At 40.7% G+C, this 26,358-nt stretch overlaps 1 protein-coding gene across 1 annotated transcript; it reads left to right on the top strand.

Moving 5' to 3' along the window:
- Positions 1-974: 974 nt before the first annotated feature.
- Positions 975-17,534, top strand: LOC115108356 (nuclear receptor ROR-beta-like). The gene is made up of 10 exons (XM_029632579.2): positions 975-1,298; positions 11,115-11,200; positions 11,395-11,536; positions 11,832-12,257; positions 12,374-12,495; positions 12,626-12,758; positions 13,493-13,600; positions 13,757-13,867; positions 13,970-14,082; positions 14,223-17,534. Exons 1-10 carry the CDS (start codon positions 1,292-1,294, stop codon positions 14,382-14,384), a joined length of 1,410 nt encoding a protein of 469 aa, XP_029488439.1. The 5' UTR covers positions 975-1,291; the 3' UTR covers positions 14,385-17,534.
- Positions 17,535-26,358: the final 8,824 nt, after the last annotated feature.

The following is a 26,358-nucleotide window of genomic DNA, read 5'->3' as shown; positions in this document are numbered from 1 at the left end:
GTAGTTTGCCCCTGGTGATGCGTTGTGCAGACCTCACTACCCTCTGGAGAGCCTTACGGTTGAGGGCGGAGCAGTTGCCGTACCAGGCGGTGATACAGCCCGCCAGGATGCTCTTGATTGTGCATCTGTAGAAGTTTGTGAGTGCTTTTGGTGACAAGCCGAATTTCTTCAGCCTCCTGAGGTTGAAGAGGCGCTAAGCAACATGTTTATTCCTTTTCCAGTAATATTGTGTTCTACATAACATATATGTTTTATGCAGCTCATAACAATAAATCATATGAATATATTTAATATAAAGGTTTATTATACATATTATATATATTGTTTTGCATATTGCTGAGCAATTGTCTCTGAGGGCCATTGAACTATATGGATTTTATTCTATGCGTTTAATAACGTTGTAGTAAACTACCAGTGTTTCCAAAATGTTCAACCTTTTCAGTCTTCATATGAGTTCCATAATGGATGCATAATGCTGTTTTATAATGAATAGGTTCATAGTTTCTAACTGAAGAAAAGTATAGGCTAGTTAATTAATTATAAATTTGATATTTAAAAAATGTACTAAAGTAAATGCAATAGGACGAGTTTGATATTAGACAGGTTTGATTTATGAATACACAACTACAACCTATTTGATAACAAAATAGCCTTATTTAAGTGAGAGGAGAAAAAAGCAAAACCCACAATCAGAGCACCTTAGTGCTTAGGTATATTTGAGACATACATTTGATATATTTTTGAATCACAGCATCTATTAATCTTTTAACGAGGAAAAGAAAACCCTAGAACCAGTCTGCTTTGGAGGAATATTTCCCACGATGTTGCTCTTGTGACACACTGCCACACTTTCCCACGCATGCTCATTTAAGCGCACGGAAAGGCGCGCGCACAGCTGACGGCGCAAGAGGCGGAGCTTGTGGAGCGAGAGCACGTGAGTCCACGCGCCGAAAGTAGGTTACAGCAGCGAGCGAAAAAAGACATTGAGCTCTTGTCCAGGAACGAAGTGGGAAGGCCAGGAGCTACAATATTTTATTGCGTACAGTCCACGCTGAATTACAGGAAGAATACTTATGCTACACGGAGTAAATACGGAAACAATCTTACTAATAATCTATTCGTTTGATATTTTGTTTGTTTCACAGACCAGCTATTAGAAAACATATGAGAGTTTGTTTTATTTTTTATTCAACTGCTCCTTTTTGGAGCGAAAAAGCTTGTTTATATTCCTCCATTTTATTTTCATTCGCCTACCTGGAGATTTATGACTAAAAATTAATACAGCAAGAAAATGAGAGGTACGTTTATTCTAATAATACTTAAACAAATATGTTATTTTGCTCGTTAACGTTTTGTATGGGAATAATGTAAACTGTGGTGGATGCATTACTTTGAAGTAGCCTACTGTACAGTCAGCTCTGAAGTGCGCGTGTTGAAATCAGGCGCGCTTGGCAATGAACGACGACACAGATCTCAGATAAACTTCAACGGACTATTCGACCATGACATGCTTTAAGACAAATAACCCAGTACTCTATCGTATTTAGATACTTAAAACCACTGCACTTAGAAATCAGATACATTTTTAAAAATACATAAAATTCAAGTTTAAGTATATATCTATTTGCATGGATATTTGCGGCCGTTTCCCATAGGCTTAGACTATACATATATGACATGTAAATGTGTGTCAATCAGTCTGCAGATAAACTTCGAGGGTGATCTGTTTGTCTTTGCATGTAGGATGACAAGAATCATTTCGATGTACAAGAATCATTTCGATGTAGTTACTTTTTTTCGCCAGCAATTGGCAGCAATCGTTTTTGGTTATGTAAGAGGGGTGGTGATTGAAATGGCTTTCACGAAAAACATTATATAATCGTGTAATCCATTTGTTATTAGGCCTACAGAGATGATGTTTGTTCAGCTCAGTTTGCCATTCTGCATGTAGCCTAGATACTAGGTAGGTTATAGGTTATCTGGCGGAGTGACTATTGTTGGCCATAATGAACTTAAACATATTTTATAATATAATATTAAAATAATACAAATATTAAAAAATGCTCCCAACCCCTCAACTCGAGAGTGCTGATTTCGTGTCAGTTCTAATTGGTGGTGCGCAGCGGGTGTTTGATATCGCGTGTTGAGGGCGCGTTGTTGTTTTCTTCATCCCGGCATGGAGGACTGGGAGAGAGACCACTGTTCCATTGACCTAGTTCTGTCATTGAGGATTACACAGCATTCAGCGAAGTGGTGCAGGATTGGTGGGGACTGTGGAGGCATGGTTTCTGAGGGGTATCGTAATTTCTAAAACAATCCATTAGCCACTACTTCAATCTGAGGACATTGGCATGTACAAACCAATGCGGGTTGTGTGTCAACAACAGAGACTTTGCTGATGCATAAGTAAACACTTTTGCCAACAAGGAAAATTAAACCAATAAAGTTTATTATAGTCCACATATTATTTGCTACATTGTTTTAAAAAAAAAAGATATCTGTGTAGCCTATCAGTGTTTAACAGATTGTTTTGTATCATATTTCTATGGCAAATTATTTACATAAACTGAAAGATCATCAATCATTAATAATGGGTAGCAACAACCAGTAGCCTACATTCACCTCTCAGCCCTCACCCTGTTTCCATTGTGAGTTTAGCTACTTGATTAAATCAACCAGAATCTATGTCACCCATTTGTTTTTAAGGACTGCTTGCTAATGTAATAGGATATATTATGAAATTCCCAGCTCTCATTCTCTCCAGTGATCCACACCTCTGTGGATATGCATGGTCCCCCAGGTGCCAATGGCAGGACCACTGTAAACTTAATGGATGCAGCCACTGTAGTGATTACTTTTATGAAGTGCACTTCTCCTAGGTGAGAAGAGAACTCTTGTCTGCCACACTGTCTGAAGTGCTACAGCCATGTAGTGCATAGTTTTAGCAAGGGATCAAATACAAAGTAGAGCAGTGGAGGCATCTCTCTACTCCCAAGGGCACTGTTGATCAAGCTCAAAGTCATTATCTGTCAGGAGATGTTCACAGTGGGGCTACAGAATGTGTGAGAAGGTGCCTCTCTCTGACAACTGGCTGCTAATGTTCCACTCCCTGGAGCTTTAACTCTTGCCCTGCTTAGAGTTGATTCATCCTCCTTTGACTCCCTATACAGTATAACTAGACCAGTGCTGGGAAATTTGCCTGGCCAGGAAAAAAACAACGGACCTCAGATTAAGGCTATAGGCTACATACAATGAAAAACTGCTGGCCCAAAGTACAGTCTGACTATTTGTTTGGGAGCAGAGTCGTAAAGACATGGAGTTATATATGATGTGTCGAAATGTGGTTGTAGCACAGCCCTAAATATGTTTCAGTGGGGGGGATGAGCACACACGATTATATGGTGTCCAAAGCAGAGGACAAAAGTACATTTGTTTAAAATGTTTGTTTTTACAGCTTTTTTTGTTACATATACATTTTACGCGCATTTTACATACATGGTACTTTCACAGCATTCACATAACAAAGATATATATCTTTTTTTTATACAGACATATTTTGGATAGCTAGTACTCAGACATCTCCGGTCTACATTATACAGTATATAGTGTTTTCAGTAATAACTATTACCAATCATGTGCTTTTTATTCCCAACCCTCAGCTGCTCTCGGCCTATCCCTCCCGTCTCTGTAGACCACCCTCTTTTGATTTCCATGTGCCATATATTTTTCAAATGTGCTGTGATGTCTTACAGGAAATTTGAACCTTTCTAATCGCATAGTATCAACAGATTGTGAGTTATAGATGACATTTTCTCCTAAGAGTATTATTATATTGTTGACTGCTTTCCAAATCGCCCAACACTGCCATCATCACCCAACACAATCATCGACCAACACAACCCAATTTTAAATGTTATGATTTTTAAGCCACTCCTTAACCTGTGACTCGAAATAAGCTACATGGGGAGAATACCATAATAAATGATCTAAGATTCTGTCTCTTTGCAGGAAAATATGCAGAGCTAAGATTGTTGTATGCTCCATATATACAGTATATAGCATCCAATTTGTATCTTTAATATATGGCAGACAAACAAGTTCCCTACCCTCTTCCCCTTCCACTTGCTTCCTCCATGTTGCTGTAATGCTGCCATCAGTATATAATATAAAGTTAAAATAAAGACGGCACTTCTAAAAGCCTGTTTCACACCATAGCCTGCTGAATTTGCAAGATAACTTTTCTTTCATTTTGATCTCGGCACAAATTAAAATATGGCACTGACTCGCCCATTGATTGATGTTTCAGCATTGTCTCAATGAAGAGTTCGGCGTTCGACTAGCCATGTGTGACATGTACGAGCAATTACAGTACAAGCCTGCTAGAGTTAGCGGCAGGCAGATGAGCAATATCCACCGTTCATAGTACGGATGAAGCCTGACCTGGAATGTGAAGCTAACTGAAGCTGTCTAGCTTTCTAAAAGCCTGAGTAGATCTAGCGTGCTTCATAGTATACCACTCAGGCCTGTCAGGGAAATCCAGATTGATACAGTTGAAGTCGGAAGTTTACATACACATACGTCATTAAAACACTTTTTTCAACCACTCCACAAATTTCTTGTTAACTATATAGTTTTGGCAAGTCGGTTAGGACATCTACTTTGTGCATGACACAAGTAATTCTTCCAACAATTGTTTATAGACATATTATTTCACTTATAATTCACTGTATCACAATTCCAGAGTTGTCAGAAGTACATACACTAAGTTGACTGTGCCTTTAAACAGCTTGGAAAATTCCAGAAAATGTTGTCATGGCTTTAGAAGCTTCTGAGAGGCTAATTGACATCATTTGAGTCAATTGGAGGTGTACCTGTGGATGTATTTCAATACCTACCTTCAAACTCAGTGCCTCTTTGCTTGACATGGGAAAATCAAAAGGAATCAGCCAAGACCTCAGAAAAAAATTGTACACCTCCACGAGTCTGGTTCATCCTTGGGAGCAATTTCCAAACGCCTGAAGGTACCACGTTTACCTGTACAAACAGTAGTACGCAAGTATAAACACCATGGGACCACGCAGCCGTCATACTGCTCAGGAAGGAGATGCGTTCTGTCTCCTAGAGATGAACGTACTTTGATGCGAAACGTGCAAATCAAATCCAGAACAACAGCAAAGGACCTTGTGAAGATGCTGGAGGAAACAGGTACAAAAGTATATATCCACAGTAAAACGAGTCCCTATATGAACATATCCTGGAAGGCCACTCAGCAAGGAAGAAGCCACTCCTCCAAAGCCGCCATAAAAAAAAGCCAGACTACGGTTTGCAACTGCACATGGAGACAAAGATCGTACTTTTTGGAGAAATGTCCTCTGGTCTGATGAAACAAAGATAGAACTGTTTGGCCATAATGACCATCGTTATGTTTGGAGGAGAATGGGGGTGCTTTGCTGCAGGAGGGACTAGTGCACTTCACAAAATAGATGACAACACGAGGATGGAAAATTATGTGGATATATTGAAGCAACATCTCAAGACATCAGTCAGGAAGTTAAAGCTTGGTCGCAAATGGGTCTTCCAAATGGACAATGAGCCCAAGCATACTTCTAAAGTTGTGGCAAAATGGCTTAAGGACAACAAAGTCAAGGTATTGGAGTGGCCATCACAAAGCCCTGACCTCAATCATATAAAACATTTGTAGGCAGAACTGAAAAAGCGTGTGTGAGCAAGGAGGCCTACAAACCCGACTCAGTTACATCAGCTCTGTCAGGAGGAATGGGCCAAAATTCACCCAACTTATTGTGGGAAGCTTATGGAAAGCTACCTGAAACATTTGACCCAAGTTAAACCATTTTAAAGGCAATGCTACCAAATACTAATTGAGTGTATGTAAACTTCTGACCCACTGGGAATGTGATGAAAGAAATAAAAGCTGAAATAAATCATTCTCACTACTATTATTCTGGCATTTCACATTCTTAAAATAACGTGGTGATCCTAACTGACCTAAGACAGGGAATTTTTACTCCGATTAAATATCAGGAATTGTGAAAACTGAGTTTAAATGTAATTGGCTAAGGTGTATGTAAATATCCGACTTCAACTGTATGTTACACTCAAAAGTATGTATGGCAGTGGAGTAAAATATATAGAGAGCAAAAGAGAAGTGGATGTTTCATACGCCACAAACCACACCCATAAAATAAGAATACATGTGGAAATTCAATGAAAAAGTCAAAGCAACGACCAAATAAAAGCATTTAACAAAAAAGTATACATTTTGGGAAACAAAACAAAAAGTACAATCTGGTTATGTCATTTATTTTCCTACGCAATATTTAGTATTAACACAGTATCACTGATTGTTACCTAATGTAGCTGGGCTAGATCGTCAGTCACCATCATTGGTACCGTACACACTTAAGTCCACTCTCAGTCCACTCCTGTTACTTCTACAGAGGAAATACTCAATCCTCTTGTGCATATTTAAAGAGTAGGGCTCTGTATCATCCATACACTCTCACAGAATACTACTTTGTGTAGGTAGGCCACGCTGACGTGGAGAGAGGGAGAAGTTATCACTATCGACAAAGCTGTTTAGAAAACAGGTGCTAGGTACTGTAGGCCCCATCAGCAGCCTAGCCCAGAGAGAGGGTTATGTTTAATCAACTAAATGTCCCCTTCACCTTGCAATAAAGCTCTAGGACAAGAGCACCTCACACCAGATGTTCTATATTGTATATATACCTTAACCCTTAACGCATATGCAATGTAGGTTAAACATACAGTGTGTCAAGTAAATACAAAGTGCAAGGTAAATAGGACCTTTGGACTCCCTATGAGCTGTTTGGAGTAAGATAAGAGAGCAAAGTCTCTGTGACTACAGTCTTTACTGCTGGGACAAGCAAACTGACCGGCAGAGACTCACACTGACACAGAGTTGCCTCAGAAGATACCTCAAGATATATGACCTCCGATAACTGACAGTACCACTAACTGCTTTAGGGCACTACAACTCTAATCAAATCCCATCCTCAATCACAATTGTCTGCAGATTGTGATAGCATGAACATTTTCAGACTTTGACAACACTGCTCTCCCACTTAGTAGTCCTCTCTCTCTCTCTCTCTATATATATATATATATATATATATATATATATATATATACCCTACAGTACATTCGGAAAGTATTCAGACCCCTTTACTCTTTCCACATTTTGTTACCTTACAGCCTCATTCTAAAATGGATGAAATTGTTTTTCCCCCCTCACCAGTCTATACACAACACCCCATAATGACAAAGAAAAAACAGGTTTTTAAAATATTTGCTAATTTATTCAAAATGAATATCTGAAATACATTATTTACACAAGTATTCAGACCCTTTACTCAGTACTTTGTTGAAGCACCTTTGGCAGCGATTACAGTCTGGAGTCTTCTTGGGTATGACACTACAAGTTTGGCACACCTGTATTTGGGGAGTTTCTCCCATTCTTCTCTGCAGATCCTCAAACTCTGTCAGGTTGGATGGGTAGCGTCGCTGCACAGCTATTTTCAGGTCTCTCCAGAGATGTTCGATCGGGTTCAAGTCCGGGCTCTGGCTGAGCCACTCAAGGACATTCGGAGACTGAAGCCACTCTTGTGTTGTCTTGGCTGTGTGCTTAGGGTCGTTGTCCTGTTAGAAGGTGAACATTTGCCCCCAGTTTGAGGTTCTGAGCTCTATGGAGCAGGGTTTAATCAAGGATCTCTCTGTACTTTGCTCAGTTCATCTTTCCCTCGATCCAGACTAGTCTCCCAGTCCCTGCCGCTGAAAAACATCCCCACAACATGATGCTGCCACCACCATGCTTCACCATAGGGATGGTGCCAGGTTTCCTCCAGACGTGACGCTTGGCATTCATGCCAACGAGTTCAATCTTGTTTTCATCAGACCAGAGAATCTTGTTTCTCATGGTCTGAGAGTCCTTTAGGTGCCGTTTGGCAAACTCCAAGTGGGCTGTCATGTGCCTTTTACTGAGGAGTGGCTTCTGTCTAGTCACTCTACCATAAAGGCCTGTTTGGTGGAGTGCTGCAGAGATGGTTGTCCTTCTAGAAGGTTCTCCCATCTCTACAGAAGGAACTCTGGAGCTCTGTCAGAGTGACCATCGGGTTCTTGGTCACCTCCCTGACCAAGGCCCTTCTTCCCCGATTTCTCAGTTTGGCTGGGCGGCCAGGTCCAGGAGGAGTCTTGGTGGTTCCAAACTTCTTCTATTTAAGAATGATGGAGGCCACTGTGTTCTTGGGGACCTTCAATGCTGCAGAAATGTTTTGGTACACTTCCCCAGATCTGTGCCTCGATACAATCTTGTCTCGGAGCTCTACGGAAAATTCCTTTCGACCTCATGGCTTGACTTCATGGAATTTGCTCTGACATGCACTGTCAACTATGGGAACTTATGTAGACAGGTGTGTGCCTTAACAAATCATGTCCAATCAATTGAATTCACCACAGGTGGACTCCAATCACGTTGTAGAAACATCTCAAGGATGATCAATGGAAACAGGATGCACCTGAGCTCAATTTCGAGTCTCATAGCAAAGGGTCTGAAAGTAAGTAAATAAGTTCTGTTTTTTATTTTTTATAAATTAGCAAACATTTCTTAAAATCTGTTTTCGCTTTGTCATCATTGGGTACTATGTATAGATTTATGAGGGGGGAAAACATGTCATCCATTTTAGAATAAGGCTGTAATGTAACAAAATGTGGGAAAAGGGAAGGGGTCTGAATACTTTCCAAATGCCCTGTATATCATCTTATCTCACTCATATTGGTTACACTTTATTTTACTGCCCACTAATTACCTGGTATTTACCATGGTGCAATGTTTATTTTTACATAATTATTACTTTTTGTTTTCCTAGAGAGTGCATTTATGAGAGTAACATCCAAATAGTCCTTGGTCTAAACTTGACAGAGCATGACTACAGGTCAAACGTCCCTGACCCATTGATCAAACCAGAAATGTAAGGCCCATGAAAAATGTCCAGAAACATTGCTGACATTCTGAACTGCTACGTAGTGCTACGTACTACTATATGGTCATTGTAAAAAATAAAAAGTTCTTAACTGACTTGCCTAGTTAAATAAAGGTTTAATTAATTAATGAAAAAAATATGGTGCTGTGTGTACTTTACATGCCATATACTTCCATGTAATTAAGAGATTGTCCTCAAATGAATTAGTCATCCATTTGAATTGTGTGAAAAGTTTCAAGTGTTGAATCCATGAGCACTTTATGTAACTATGTCCAGGCAGCCCATTACATTCCTGCAGGTCTCTGTGGCCATGCTAGGGGTATTAATAGTTTTATGGACAGCTGAAACTGCACTGAAATACTTGACATGCTGCCACAAGTTGAGCACCAGTGTAAGTTACAGCCAGGGCCCCTTCAGAATATACTGTATGTTGAAAATACTCTTGTACTGCCTGGTGTTACATAAGTGGAAAATGGATGGCAATACAGCTGTATTTACTCTACAGTTTCTAAAGTGCTCATTAATCTTTCACTTATCAAACATAGACTGTTTTCTTAAGCCTGTGAACATTTCCATTCCCCTGTCAGTGATTGAACCAGATTTGGTTCCAACTTAAAACAGGAAAGAAAGAAATCGGATAACATGCCTTGCAAGGCCACCACCCGAAGTACCTCCCCCTTGCTGAATGGGAAAGTGTGTCAGTAGAACAGCTCCTTCTCTCTCATAGCCTGACTGCTCTGCAGCTGAGCGGCATGTGAGTTAACATATCAGAGACAAAGCTATGCTCCCAGGAACCAATGTGAGCAAAAGGGGAGGGTTGGCTTTTCACAGCATTGCTAGGGTGACCTCCTCCCCTGAATGAGTGTTTTCGTGGAGCAAAGCCAGACAGCAGTTATATAACATGGAGAGGGTGGGGGCCAGGAGTGCTGGATGTGGTAGAGAGAGAGTTTTTTTTTCCCACTGCCTTTATTTATTTCCTTTTTTGATGAGCTGGTAAAGGGCAGTTAATACTGTTGCTGCCTGCAAATGAAATGTTACCTAACGCCTTGCGTCACTGTAACACAAAGTAGTTCAGAAAAAATCATTCAACACACCCAGCAGTCAAAGCAAACAGAGAAAAAAAACAATAGTTTTTTTAGAGTAGCCATTTTATCTTCTGTAGTGTCGGACGCTCTCCTGAAGCTGGTGCTTTTGTTAACCTCTTGACATTTAGTTCACCCTGGAGGAGGAACAGTGCCAGTGAAACTTTATAACCCCAGACCCCAGCTAATGCAATTGACCTGCTACTCTGGGCCATAGGAGGCCCTGCCACTTAGATAAACAGCATAATTTTAAAAAACAGCATGTTTCAGGGAGAGAGGGCTCAGGGCTGTGCACACACTGTTGCACACACTGTTAAAGTTATAGTCTATGTGTTCCATTTGTAGATTCTGGCAGGATGCATTGTTCTAATTTCTTTCATCCCACGACATTTAAACAATATTTCATATGAATACATTTTATATTTTATCGCTTGGGTGGAATGTTTTTTATCTGCAAATTGTTGCAGATTGGCTTTTGCATTTCATAGTGTTTATTTTGGGTTCAAAATCAGGGCAGTTGGTAATAACGATGAAACAGATTAAAAGGTGGCTATTCCTCCTTATTTGATAGCGTTTATGGGGATGTTTCTTATGTCTCCACCTCTCGTGCACATTCTCACACAGTTCTGGCACAATTCACAAGACTCCTTATCACCAGAAGATTGAACCATGTCATACTAGAGATTAATTAACCCAACCCAAGACACCATCAAAGTAGAATTTATGATCTAGTCTAGGGACTATTGAATAACAGCTATTGGACAACTTGTATGAAGCACCACTCAATAATGTACATCCACCTAACATGTTCAAATGTGTTAAGTATGCAATGCACTAATGTGTTATTGACTGTACGTTTGTTTATTCCATGTGTAACTGTTGTAGTTTGTCGCACTGCTTTGCTTTATCTTGGCCAGGTCGCAGTTGTAAATGAGAACTTGTTCTCAACTGGACTACCTGGTTAAATAAAGGTGAAATAATTAAAAATAAAAATGTTCCTCCTCTCTCCTTCCAGCACAAATTGAAGTAATACCCTGCAAGATCTGTGGGGACAAGTCATCAGGGATCCACTATGGCGTAATCACCTGTGAAGGCTGCAAGGTGAGCGACCTCAACCTCGGCGTGCCTTGGAAATCTGTTCACTCCACTTGAGTGTTCTATTTTAGTTTATCGTACTCTCATCCCTCAGCAAATTCAATCAATATAGATATTTATATATTGTATGTCCTTGTCCAGTACTTCAGCCCTCCCTGCTTCTGTACCTGTGTTCATGGTGCTTGTGTGTGTGTTTGTAGGGTTTCTTCAGACGCAGCCAGCAGAACAATGCTACGTACTCCTGCTCCCGGCAGAGGAACTGTCTGATTGACCGCACCAATCGGAATCGCTGCCAACATTGCCGGCTGCAGAAGTGCCTGGCCCTGGGCATGAGCCGTGATGGTGAGTGTCAAACACAAACACAACAAGGTCAGTCCAGAGGGCATCACTGTCTGTCAGTCTCTTCACTGGATGCTAGGGCTCTCCGGGTCTTATTGAAAGGCCATGTGTAGAGTTCATTTATACTGTGTGAAATCACTGCTGGAATCATGCCAGAGACACAGCAGTGATGCTATGGAATTCAAATATCAGTGGTTTTTATTCTATATTTAGTTTTATATTGGCTCCATATGGGTGTATGAGCTCATCATTTATTCCCTGGTTATTGACTGACTCTTTATCTCCTTTGCTGGTACAGCTGTGAAGTTTGGCCGCATGTCCAAAAAGCAGAGAGACAGCCTATACGCTGAGGTCCAGAAGCACCAGGCATCCCAGGAGTTAGCTGCCGCCTGTGAGGTGGGAGCCGAGGTCGAAGGTCATGGCCGGGCATACAGCAGAGGCTCAAGTGCTGCCCTCAGCGACCTTGACGACATCGCCACTCTGCCGGATGGCCTGCTGTTCGACCTACCCCTGACACCAGAGGGCGCCGAAAGAGAGTACTGCAATCTGGAGATGATAGGGGGCAGCAGCTCCTCCTCTCAGAGTTCGCCCGAACAGAACGGACTGGACTTCAGAGATGGCAACCACCACATCAAGCACGAGTACCAGCTGCTGCATGAGTCCAGCCTGTTCACACACACGCTGCTCAACACTCTACCCGAGGGGTTCTCAATACTTGAGATCGGTAAGTGGAACTGTCACTCTTATCATTATCTGCTTTGTGTCAATATAACGATCACTAGATTGTTTTTCATTGAGTGTGGTTGAAAGCTAACCCATACTTGACTTGTCCATTTCCAGAGCGTATTACTGCTAGTGTGGTAAAGTCTCACATGGAGACCAGTCAGCACGGCAGTGAGGAGCTGAAGAGACTTGTCTGGTCCCTGTACACCCCTGAGGAGACACGCAGCTTCCAGAGCAAGGTAAACATCAATGTCCTGTAGCAGGATTAACTCAGTGGCCTAGTACTCTGTGACCTATATACTCTGACACCCCTATGTGCTATTCCAAATGTCATATATAACATGGGCATCCCTCTGGTCTCTCTTTCAGTCTGCGGAAGTCATGTGGCAGCATTGTGCCATCCACCTCACCAATGCCATCCAGTACGTGGTGGAGTTTGCCAAGCGCATCACTGGATTCCTGGATCTTTGTCAGAACGACCAGATCATTCTTCTCAAAGCAGGTCGGTACCTACTGTTAGGACATAGGAGGAGTGCATTTCATAACACTATTCCATGACCTCAGCTTTCTCTGACCTTAAAGCATAGTTCCTGTTCACACAACCTGAGCATGTATCCATTTACTTCATTAACATGTCTCAGTACTTAATGTTGTAGTATAGTACTACAACATTAATACACAATAGTATATCTGAAAAACATGTGTGTCTATAGTTAGGAATACAAATTCCAGCATTTGGACTACATTTTAGCATATACAAATAATTTCACCTAATTTGTGCACACAAAATACTGTATTTGTCACATTTTGCATATAGGGCCACTACATTTTGCATATACCTGGAGGTTGCTACATAAATGAACAACATATGATGCAAAGACCACATTCTGTTTCCAACGATTTTGAAGAAAATAGTTATTATTCTCACGCTGGTTTTTCATTATGTGATGTTTGTTCATCATCATTGTTTGAATTGTAAAACAATTTATTTGAAAAATGATTTTATTTATAATTTATTGAAATACATATAATTTGTTATGATATGAAATATATGTATTTTATTAACTGACAACATGGAATTCATGTTCTATTTAATGTTGTTTGTGTATACATGTTGGAGCATCCTCTGTTTCCTTTTTCTCCCTTTCTACCTCTGTCTCTGTCTCTCCCTCTCTGTCTTTCCCTCTCCATCTCTCCCTCTTCATCTTTGTGGTATATTTATGATCTCTTCTTCAGGATGTCTGGATGTGCTTCTGATTCGCATGTGTCGTGCCTACAACCCCATCAACAACACTATTCTGTTTGATGGCAAGTTTGCCAGTGCACAGACCTTCAAAGCTCTTGGTGAGTCCCCTCTTTATGAAACCAAATCATTCATATTTATTCACACACCCACATAGTGGGTGTATTCACACACACTAGGTCAACCTTTCATTAGTTTCCGTTTAAAAAAAAGCGTTTGTTTTTATGACACCTGTTTTTCCCCCTGCTTTCTCCCAGGTTGTGATGACCTTGTGGGTGCCGTGTTTGACCTGGCCAAGAGCCTTAGCCGTATACAGCTCTCTGAAGAGGAAATGGCTCTGTTCAGTGCTGCTGTTCTCCTGTCACCAGGTAATCCTCTCACACTCCCAGCTCTAAATCAGACACTAAGTAATATGTAAGAAGGAAAAACAGCAGAGTCTAACTGTGGTTGTCGCTCTCTTTTTCCTCCAGACCGACCATGGTTGAAAGACACCCAACAGGTGCAGAAGCTTCAAGAGAAAGTATATCTCTCTCTGCAGCATTGTCTACATAGATGTGGCTCATCGGAGGAGAAACTGGCAAAGGTACAGACTGGCAGGGGATGATATATTCCTTTATTCCTCAAACAGGCCTTTGTTAGTGAATATGGGGTGAAATGTGAAAAATACACATTTTCTGTCTCTCTTTTTCCTTGTCTCACTCTCTCTCTTCTTCTACCTCTAAGATGGTGTCCAAGCTTCCCATGATGAAGTCCATCTGCAATCTCCACATTGACAAGCTCAAGTTTTTCCGTCTCCTCCACCCAGAGACGGCATACAATTTCCCCCCTCTGTACCGCGAGGTGTTCAGCAGTGAAATCACCTTCCCAGACTCCACAATGGGCTAAACATCTGTTCAGATATGAAAGTGATTCATATAGAGACAGAAAGATGTAGGGAAAAAGAGGTAGAGAGGGAGAGGAACGTGGCAACAGCGAAGCAACCAGCAGCTCAGTGAAAATCCTGCACGCTACACTTTAGGAACACTACTCTCAGTCGCTTGGACTGTAAGCCAGTCCAGGCTATGAAATTCAACACTAGGTGCTGGGTACTATGAGCATGCTACTTATTTTTGTTGTTGACTAAAATGGTTCTGAGAATGTAATTTTGCAATATCAGATGGTTTTCAAAAAGAGCTTGAGATCTCCCTCAAGTTAAAGTCCTCTGTAAAACGAGTATGATGTCTTTGAATGTACCCCACAGACATGCAGCACAGCCCTAGGTTTGAGACAGAGTGTACTATACACCCTACTATCCTGCCCCATGGAGGAGTTGCTGTGTAGATCTTTATTTTATTTTATTGCAGTTCTACAGCTCAATTTTAGTTTCTTATTTGGTAGTGCCCATACTTTGCAGTTTTGTATGCTATGAACAAACTGTTTAAAGGGACCAAGATCAAACAGATAGTCAGGCAGATTTGTTTTGCATGCAAGTCATGGACACAGAGACCCAGGGTGTCTATTACCATCCACGCAGACTTGCACACACAGCACTAAAACAAAGCACTTATGCTGACCTATATATGTATTTTTACAGGCACACATTCAGACACTGATATTTTTGAGCTCTTGACTTTATTTTTTAAAATGCAATCAAAGACCTCGGTCCCACTACCCTTTCCCCTTGCAAATGCCACTTAGAGAGAGAAAGAGAGAATCACAGAAGTATTTTGAAAGTATTTTTAAACGTTCCTTACGTATAAACTTATATTTAATCATGTAAAATAAAATTAGACAGGGATTTATATATATATAGATATATAGAATGATTCAGGTCGTTATTGTAAAAGAGAATGTGTTTTCAATGACTTACCTGGTTAAATAAAGGCAATTAAATAAAGATAAATAGATTCCCCAGGACAGTGTGATGAATGTTCATCTGTCAGTCAAAGACTGCCTGACCATATTCTGGGGAACTGGTATGAAAAATGATTAGATTAATAGCACTTACCATCTAAGAGCCCTCCACCCGATCCGGACCATTTTCTCGTGCTACCAAGAATCTCAGGGTTCCAACTCAAAGACTGCCGATTGTCCTCCTGTATCTAACAGAAGTGGGATCTGTGGGACTTTGTTGAGAAAGGAATCAGATGATGAGAAGAAAACAAACCGGTGGCAAACACTTTCCTGTGCTCCCACATAGGTAACAACTGCAATGGGGAAAGGGGTTTGACCTTTGACCAGCAGGGGGAAGGTGGAGACTCATGCCCTCCCTGTGTGTTCAAGCAGTCTACTGTTTCAGACTGAACTGAAGGTATGCTGATTTGTTAATGATGCCCCCCTTCTACCTCACCCTCTCCCAAACACATACAGATGTGATCTCTTAATTTGATTACTGTTGTCGCAGATAATTTTACTGCACAACAATAAATGCAAATTGTAGTGTATTCAAGGTTTAAAAAAAGCTTATAAAGTTTGTGAATTCCAAACGAAAAATGTATTAACCCACATAATTCACATTTCCTGTTGCTGCAGGATTATTTTCCTGCTGTGAGAAACTGGTCAAATTAAGAGAGTACACCTGTATGGCACTACAAAGGGTTGACAGAGCCATCAGCTACCCCCTTGAGTTAGGGATTTCTACATTCAGATTATAGAGTATATGAGATGTCATAATTTGAAGGATGATGATATACATACAAAAATATGTATTTTATGCAGATATATTTTCCCCTCGCTGTTTATTTGAGAACACTAAATCTGCCTCTCTGTCTTCAATGAGCGCAGCCTTTTATTAATCTCTACCAGAAAGTCATAGTTAGATTAACATCTCTATCTTGGGAGAGGGACATCGGGTGTGGCAGGATGTTACTTTTTAACAATTCTTGAACGGGCTTTTTGGATTTAAAGCTTTCACCGCCCACAGTACAAAGCTTGTACATAGACAAGCTGATGTGTGAACATTTTGGTCAGAGTGGAATACTTTGAATACCTTTACCACAAAAAGAGACAATCACTTTCAGGCCTTGGATACCTTCTGTCCAAATAAAATCTGATTTTTCACCTTGCACTGCTGGAACAGTGCTCTTCGCCATACTATATACATTAAATAGTTGGAATTTAGGGCGATACACTTTTCTGGGTGCTTACAACTGTGCTATAATGTCTTTCCCAATTTCAGTTAGGAGGGCCTAAACAGTCCTGGTAGAAGGCCTAGTGGACTCAATAAGCACTCCAGCCAGAGACCTTTAAGTTCTCTCAACGTAACAACATTCTACTTTTACACAGAGCTAATATTAACTGACTTGAGTTTATAGTTCGCAAGGCAGGGGAGAAGATTGTAACAAGGTGTAAATGCTTTGTAATAACTTAGATTGTTCAGTATTCATAAAGTGTCATCTGTAGACCTAAAACTGCTTTTTCCGTCTTTGGAGGAAGTTCTCAAGGTGTGCAGTTACATTTCCACTCAGTCACTCAGGGAGACAGCTGGGCTCTCTGTACTGCAGTGTCTTCGTCAGTTAGCCAAGTCAGACACTGCACCGAATAGAAGACCTTAAACCTTGATCACTGTGTACAGTACATGTTCTTGTGAATGTTGATCACAGAAGTATCAAAGATTTACCCCTGTCTAATATCAATATTATTACAGGACTTTTGAATTGTAGAAGAAATAGGGTCTAAAATGTACTGAAACTGAAAGATAGATTTTAATCTTTGAATCCTGTGTTGTTTTTGTTGTGATCTTTTGTTTCTTAATTTCTATAGTTATCTGTCCATTTTTTTGTCAACCGTTTAGTGTCCTCCTTTTTGTCGGACAGTTTTAATTCAAAAAAAGAAAAAAATAATGTTTTTAAGAATATCTCCCTAAAAGTTAGTCTTTTGTCATGATCCTTCTGTTTATCATGTTTTCATTCTATTATAAGATTATTATTGAAATCAATATAGATTTGAATAAGATATCTCAAATATATTATTAATATGACACATTTAAGAGTTTTGTTGTACAATGGGGATACAATATGTGGATTTAAGAATGTAATAAAAGGCTTTTTACAGTAAGTTAATGCTGTTTGTGTGTTTACTCCTGTATTGAAACTTCTTAACTCTTGAAATTAGATTCTTCCACAACAGTTCATTGGTATTACATACAGTTGAAGTCTGAAGTTTACATACACCTTAGCCAAATACATTTAATCTCAGTTTTTCACAATTCCTGACGTTTAATCCCAGTCAAGATTCCCTGTTTTAGGTCAGTTAGGATCACCACTTTATTTTAAGAAGGTGAAATGTCAGAATAATAGTAGAAAGATTTATATCAGCTTTTATTTCTTTCATCACATTCCCAGTGGGTCAGAAGTTTACATACACTCAATTAGCATTTAGTAGCACTGCCTTTAAATTGTTTAACTTGGATCAAACATTTCAGGTAGCCTTCCACAAGCTTCCCACAATAAATTGGATGAATTTTGGCCCATTCCTCCTGACAGAGCTGGTGTAACGGAGTCAGGTTTGTAGGCCTCCTTGCTCGCACATGCTTTTTCAGTTCTGCTCACAAATGTTCTATAGGATTGATGTCAGGGCTTTGTGATGGCCACGCCAATACCTTGACTTTGTTGTTCTCAAGGCATTTTGACACATTTACATTACATTTAAGTCATTTAGCAGACGCTCTTATCCAGAGCGACGACACAACTTTGGAAGTATGCTTGGAGTCATTGTCCATTTGCGACCAAGCTTTTACTTCCTGACTGATGTCTTGAGATGTTGCTTCAATATATCCACATAATTTTCCATCCTCATGAAGCCATCTATTTTGTGAAGTGCACCAGTCCCTCCTGCAGCAAAGCACCCCCACAACATGATGCTGCCATCCCTTGCTTCACGGTTAGGATGGTGTTCTTCGGCTTGAAAGCCTCCCCCTTTTTCCTCCAAACATAACAATGATCATTATGGCCAAACAGTTCTATTTTTGTTTCATCAGACCAGAGGGCAATTCTCCAAAAAAGTATGATCTTTGTCCCCATGTGCAGTTGCAAACCGTAGTCTGACTTTTTTATGGGGGTTTTGGCGCAGTGGCTTCTTCCTTGCTGAGCAGCCTTTCAGGTTACGTGGATATAGGACTCATTTTACTGTGGATATAGATGCTTTTGTACCTGTTTCCTCCAGCATCTTCACAAAGTCCTTTGCTGTTCTGGGATTGATTTGCACTTTTCACACCAGTACGTTCATCTCTAGGAGACAGAACGTGTCTCCTTCCTGAGTGGTATGACGGCTGCGTGGTCCCATGGTGTTTATACTTGCGCACCATTGTTTGTACAGATGAACGTGGTACCTTCAGGCATTTGGGAATTGCTCCCAAGGATGAACCAGATATGTGGTCTACAATTTTTTTCTGAGGTCTTGGCTGTTTTCTTTTGATTTTTCCATGATGTCAAGCAAAGAGGCACTGAGTTTGAAGTTAGGCCTTGAAATACATCCACAGGTACACCTCCAATTGACTCAAATTATGTCAATAAGCCTATCAGGAGCTTCTAAAGCCATGACAACATTTTCTGGAATTTTCCAAGCTGTTTAAAGGCACAGTCAACTTAGTGTATGTAAACTTCTGACAACTCTGGAATTGTGATACAGTGAATTATAAGTGAAAAATAGTAGATGTCTTAACCGACTTGCCAAAACTATAGTTTGTTAACAAGAAATTTGTGGAGTGGTTGAAAAACTTGTTTTAATGACTCCAACCTAAGTGTATGTAAACTTCCGACTTCAACTGTGTAGGAATATCAATCATATGGAATATAGATAGGTCATTTGTTAAATATTTAACAAGAGATATACAGTTAACATCTGTCGACAACATAGAATAAGCCAAAACATCTATATTTTTCAAAGACAAACTGATAAATCACAGTGATGCAAATTGTGAAACAATGCTAAGGTGACCAAATGTATGTGGACACCAGCTCGTCGAACATCTCATTCCAAAATCATGGGAATTAATATGGAGTTGGTCCTCTCTTTGCTGCTATAACAGCCTCCACTCTTCTGGGAAGGCTTTCCACTAGACGTTGGGAGACTGCTGCGAGGACTTGCTTCCATTCAGCCACAAGAGCGTTGAGCGCTGATGTTGGTCGATTAGGCCTGGCTCACAGTCGGCATTCCAATTTATCCCAAAGGTATTTGATGGGGTTAAGGTCAGGGTCCTGTGCAGGCCAGTCAAGTACTTCCACACCATTCTCAACAAACCATTTCTGATTTATCCTCGCTTTGTGCACCAGGGCATCGTCATGCTGAAACAGATAGGGGCCTTCCCCAAACTGTTGCCACAAAGTTGGAAGCACAGAATCATCTAGAATGTAATTCTAGAATGTAGTTCACTGGAACTAAGGGGCCTAGCCCGAACCATGAAAAACAGCCCCAGACCATTATTCCTCCTTCACCAAACTTTACAGTTGGCACTTTGCATTGGGGCAGGTAGCGTTGTTCTGGCATCCGCCAAACCCAGATTCGTACGCCGGACTGCTAGATGGTAAAGCGTAATTCATCAATCCAGAGAACGCATTTCCACTGCTACAGAGTCCAATGGCGGTGAACTTTACACCACTTCAGCCAACGCTTGGCATTGCACATGGTGATCATAGGCTTATGTGCGGCTGCTCGGCCATGGAAACCCATTTCATGAAGCTCCCGACAAACAGTTATTGTGGCATCCTATGACATTGAAAGTCACTGAGCTCTTCAGGAAGGCCATTCTATCTGCCAATGTTTGTATATGGAGATTGCATGGTGGTGTGCTCGACTTTATACACCTGTCAGCAACGCGTGTGGCTGAAATAGCCGAATCCACTAATTTGAAGGGGTGTCCACATACTTTTGTATATGTATTATAAGTCCAAGTGCCTTAGCAGGGTTCCTGTCTAAAGCAATTTTCTTACATCAGGTATAGAATCATTACAGGACATGACAGTTTCCAGATGTGATTTGGCATCCAGGTACAAATATATTTTAATACAAGCTTGCAGTCCAATTAAATTGAGGGCCACTGGGCTCTCATGACAATGTTCACTTTAAGCAGTGGGCTTGCTCAGAATAAATATCAGTCCGCTCAGAGAAGCACGAGATTGAATTTCACTCAACTTTCTAGAGTTTTACCCTTAGTTAATTACCACTATCAGCGTTTCCCTTTACTGTGGGAATTGTGATCGAATTAACACAACTATTAGCAACTTTCAATGCAAAATACCGAAGCAAAACAAACTATGCAGGAGATCTTGTTGTAGGCAGAACATCTTTGAAAAGCATGTCAGGTAAAGAGCTTTTTTATGTCTTAAAGGGGCAGTGTTGTATTTTGAGAGAGGCTTGAATAAGCTAAGGAGCCAATAGTCAGAGGGTGGCATAGTTTGTCTGATTCTCTGTAATAATGGTATGGGAATAATAATGCATTTTATTTTGTAAAGTGGTTTCTCGCATCAAACAACACAACAACATTTTCAGTCACCTCCTTGTCTGAAGGTCAAGTGGATAAACAGGTTAATGTTAAGCTCTACATGTTTTTTCAAAGTCTCATGGAATGTAGGCCTACATTGAACACCACACATTGGCTGCTACTGTAGGCTGACTGATATAACAGCTATTTCTATGATAACATGTTATGGGATCTATTTTCTCCATGGTTTTTGATGGTAGGCCACTCTGGTAGACCTACGTTATGATCAAATAGCCATAGTAGCCTACTTGACCTCTGTCTAAAACTGTAACTTAAAGCGGGTACAGCCTCAGTGTTCACAGTAAATACTCGCTGGAAGTTGCACAGAATTTACACAACGTTCAAGTTTGCGCTCAGCAGACCTGAAATTTGCTTAGTGCCTAAAAAAATGATAGGGAACATTACTTGACACCAATCAACTATTTCCCAAAATGTTGTTTCTTCTGTGTGGTCCTATTTGTATACAGTAGTCCGTGGTATTATTGCAATAAAACAAACATTAACAATCTCCGGAGAATAGAATCATGGTATTTCAAACTATGGCATACATAGGCCTACTGGTTTACAATGTAGCACTTGTGACTCTTTGCTCCCTGCTAAGCCCATCAATAAATCAATATGACTTGGGGGTCTCACTGGACCACAATCCAACTTCTGACACCGATGTGGCAAATTCAAGAGTAGCTCCAAAGGTGCTCGACCCAACTACCTTGCAACATCAAAATGAATAGCTCTTTGATTTCCAAGTCTTTTCACAAGATTGTTAGCTAATCAAAGTTTATTGGTTGCGTACACATTTTTGCAGATGTTATCGCAGGTGCAGAGAAATTATTATGTTTCTAGCCCCAACAATTCAGCAATATCTAGCAATACACACATAATCACATAACAATGTCAGAGTCCAGAATATAAATATATGTACAGTGGGGCAAAAAAGTAGGAAAAAGATGAGAGAGGCCTGCAATTTTCATTATAGGTACACTTCAACTATGACAGACAAAATTATAAATAAAATCCAGAAAATCATATTGTAGGATTTTTAATGAATTTATTTGCAAATTATGGTGGAAAATAAGTATTTGGTCAAAAACAAAAGTTTATATCAATACTTTGTTATATACCCTTTGTTGGCAAAGACAGAGGTCAAACATTTTCTGTAAGTCTTCACAAGGTTTTCACACACTGTTACTGGTATTTTGGTCCATTCCTCCATGCAGATCACCTCTAGAGCAGTGATGTTTTGGGGCTGTTGCTGGGCAACACGGACTTTCAACTCCCTCCAAAGATTTTCTATGGGGTTGAGATCTGGAGACGGGCTAGGCCACTCCAGGACCTTGAAATGCTTCTTACGAAGCCACTCCTTCGTTGCCCGGGCAGTGTGTTTGGGATCATTGTCATGCTGAAAGACCCAGCCATGTTTCATCTTCAATGCCCTTGCTGATGGAAGGAGGTTTTCACTCAAAATCTCACGATACATGGCCCCATTCATTCTTTCCTTTACACGGATCAGTCGTCCTGGTCCCTTTGCAGAAAAACAACCCCAAAGCATGATGTTTCCACCCCCATACTTCACAGTAGGTATGGTGTTCTTTGGATGCAACTCTGCATTCTTTGTCCTCCAAACACGACGAATTGAGTTTTTACCAAAAAGTTATATTTTGGTTTCATCTGACCATATGACATTCTCCCAATCTTCTTCTGGATCATCCAAATGCTCTCTAGCAAACTTCAGACGGGCCTGGACATGTACTGGCTTAAGCAGGGGGACACGTCTGGCACTGCAGGATTTGAGTCCCTGGCGGCGTAGTGTGTTACTGATGGTAGGCTTTGTTACTTTGGTCCCAGCTCTCTGCAGGTCATTCACTAGGTCCCCCCGTGTGGTTCTGGGATTTTTGCTCACCGTTCTTGTGATCATTTTGACTCCACGGGGTGAGATCTTGCGTGGAGCCCCAGATTGAGGGAGATTATCAGTGGTCTTGTATGTCTTCCATTTCCTAATAATTGCTCCCACAGTTGATTTCTTCAAACCAAGCTGCTTACCAGCCTGGTGCAGGTCTACAATTTTGTTCCTGGTGTCCTTTGACAGCTCTTTGGTCTTGGCCATAGTGGAGTTTGGAGTGTGACTGTTTGAGGTTGTGGACAGGTGTCTTTTATACTGATAACAAGTACAAACAGGTGCCATTAATACAGGTAACGAGTGGAGGACAGAGGAGCCTCTTAAAGAAGAAGTTACAGGTCTGTGAGAGCCTGAAATCTTGCTTGTTTGTAGGTGACCAAATACTTGTTTTCCACCATAATTTGCAAATAAATTCATTAAAAATCCTACAATGTGATTTTTTTTCTAATTTTGTCTGTCATAGTTGAAGTGTACCTATGATGAAAATTACAGGCCTCTCATATTTTTAAGTGGGAGAACTTGCACAATTGGTGGCTGACTAAATACTTTTTTGCCCCACTATATATAACTTCTAGGGGGCGTAGTCATTGATACTGCCGGGAAATTTGAGGCCTGCCCTGAATCCAACATTACCTTCTGCTGGCTCACTGCATTTGTGATGCACATTAATGCTGATGATGTGGTTGTTAATGAAAATGAGCACATGGCTGAGCTCTGATCGCCACTTCATTAAGTCAGGATTCCTATTTGACTCAGCCATGCCTCCTCGCCCGTCCAACATTTTCTCATCTCCCCCTTCTAATGTGACTATCCCTGATGCTCCTCACTCTTTTCCCCCTGCCCTGCTACAAAGTTTCTCCCTGCAGGCAGTCACTGAGTCTGAGGTGCTAAAGGAGCTCCTTAAACTTGACCCCCCAAAAACATCTGGGTCAGATGATTTGGAACCTTTCTTCTTTAAGGTTGCTGCCCCTATCATCGCCAAGCCTATCTCTGACCTTTTTATCCTGTCTCTCCTTTCCGGGGAGGCTCCCATTGCTTGGAATGCACCCACGGTTCGTCCTTTATTTAAAGGGGGAGACCAAGCTGATCCTAACTATTATAGGCCAATGTCTATTTTGCACTGTTTATCAAAAGTATTGGGGAAACGTGTTAATAATCAACAGAGTGGCTTTCTTGATGTCTGTAGTATTCTCTCTGGTATGCAATATGGTTTCCGCTCAGGTTATGGATGTGTCATTGCAACCTTAAAGGTCCTAAATTATGTCACCAATGCCCTTGATATGTTGGCTTGGTGACCGTTATTGTGTATGGGCAGGAAGCAACCACATATGACAAGAGCATAAGGCAGATAGGTGTTCACTATAGTGAACCAACACAAACTGACACTAATTGACAAGAAATGCCATTACCTTATTTGTCCTTCACATGTCATTGGAATTGCACCTCTCCAATGTCAATGCCATCTTAAATCTCCCAGAAAAGTCATTGATAGGCCCACTCCAGCATCAGTCCTCCAGCAAAATGTTGTCTGAAAATTGTTGGCGTGTATTGTCCTCATCTGTACCTATTGCTAAAAACCAGGACTTGTCAGCCCATGTGACAGCTAAACTGGACTCACATGTGTATAATTCGTTTTCATGCTGGGGTGACTCATGCATTGGTCTGCGAACCTGCAGTAATACCAATATCTGTATAAGGACATATGGCATTTATGGCAAACAAGAAGCAAACTTGCTGTATGTGATCGTTTATGGTGGCTAGGGATTGACTGTGAGACAGTGGCCTTTGTGCACCATGCTTGACCAGCTCCACCTACTCTGCAACCCCTTCACTGTCCATCGAGCCCTGGGATCATCTTCAAATGTGTAAGTGTGTGGAGTTGTGTTATGTCCCTCTCAACCAAAGCTTCTTGGCCATAGTCTATTACCTAGTTACATTCTAAATAATCTAACTAGATATACGAAGAGCCTTATGAAACCATTTTAAAGACAGAATAACACAATACAAAATTAACTAGGGCTACTTATATGCAGGCTACGATGTTTGAGTGTAAACATGTTGGCCATCTTGGATTCAGAATAAAATTGGTTCACAACAACAGTCTTTATAGGCCTGAGTGTTGTTCACAATACTGAAAAGAATTCCTCTAATTTACAAAATTCCTATTTGCAGGTGATTTAACCTCCATCAAATGTTAATAACTTCCATCAAACGTTATTATGGCAGCCATATTTGATCTTGGACGCCATATTGGAATTGAGTCTAAATATAAAGACAATCTGTGAATGCACCTTTGACTTAATTGCAAGACTAGGGGCTGAAGATGCAAAATCCTTGAACGAACCTTGGACCCAATTTTATTTTATTTTGATGTCTGAGCCCACTTGTTTTCCTTAGATACAATTACAATAGCCACAACATTAAAAAAACGTGTAACAGCATGCATTTTTGTCAGGCAGGACCATACATCAGAGAGAAATTTTGACTTGGAAGTGTGTCTATTGAACAGCTACCAAAAATGGAAGTTCATCATAAATATTCATAGTTGATATTTCTGCCTATTCTATCTGTGTGTTTACAGGTCTATATTTTCAAGATGCATGAAGATATTCTAATGCTGTTTGTTTGTGTATGTAGGGTAGACAGCTGAATAGTTGTATTCCACATATGAGCAATAACAGAGATTGCAATATTGGGTTAGATGTGTTTATGTGGCGCACCCCCTTCCAGCCAGGCATTATTCTGCACATTTTTAGTTTAGTGGGTGTTTTATAGCAGATTACAATAGCCACAACATCACAAAACATGTGATACTGTATGTGTTTTTGTCAGGCATGACCATACAGCACTGAATGAGAGCAAATTTGACTTGGAAGTTGTCTATTGAACAGCTACTAGCAATATTGGATTACATGAGCTTATTTGGTCCACCCCACAATATCTATCAATTTAACCACTTTTGCAGTAAAATATTTTCACACAACCATCCATTTAATATATGAGAGACCTCAGAGATATAGAAAAATATGGTTCTGTTTCATTATACCTCGGGTAGGAGTATCTCAAAATCAATGGCGGCTGGTGGGAGGAGCTATAGAAGGACGGGCTCATTGTAATGGGAGGAATGGAATAAATGGAACGGTATCAAACACATCAAACATTTGGAAACCACATGTTTGACTCCATTCCAGCCATTACAATTAGTCATTCCTCCTATAGCTCCTCCCACTAGCCTCCACTGCTCAAAATGTATCTCAAAACTAGCCTGAAAGTGCTTGAGACTAAAACGCACGTCTAGAAAACTATTGAAGAACACTTCTGCCACCCTGTGGGGTAGAACCTATTGTATTGATTGGCCTGTTTCTCTTCTGTGCGATAGTGGGCGCTGCGTACTTGCTTATGGAGAGACCATCTGCAAATTGTGGAATGTGCAGTGCAGGGATTAACCGCTTGGTGCAATTTTGCAAAAGTGTACACTGTGTGGATATGCTCATAGCTACGTA

The sequence above is a fragment of the Oncorhynchus nerka genome, linkage group LG24 (assembly GCF_034236695.1).
Source record: "Oncorhynchus nerka isolate Pitt River linkage group LG24, Oner_Uvic_2.0, whole genome shotgun sequence".
Taxonomy (NCBI): Eukaryota; Metazoa; Chordata; class Actinopteri; order Salmoniformes; family Salmonidae; genus Oncorhynchus; species Oncorhynchus nerka.
This window is presented reverse-complemented; position numbering and strand designations above follow the sequence as displayed.

Excerpts from the sequence above, each read along its gene's own strand:
- LOC115108356 (XM_029632579.2), top strand. Across the intron at positions 11,201-11,394 it reads TCACCTGTGAAGGCTGCAAG|GGTTTCTTCAGACGCAGCCA; the intron begins GTGAGCGACCTC and ends GTGTGTTTGTAG. Across the intron at positions 11,537-11,831 it reads CCTGGGCATGAGCCGTGATG|CTGTGAAGTTTGGCCGCATG; the intron begins GTGAGTGTCAAA and ends TTGCTGGTACAG.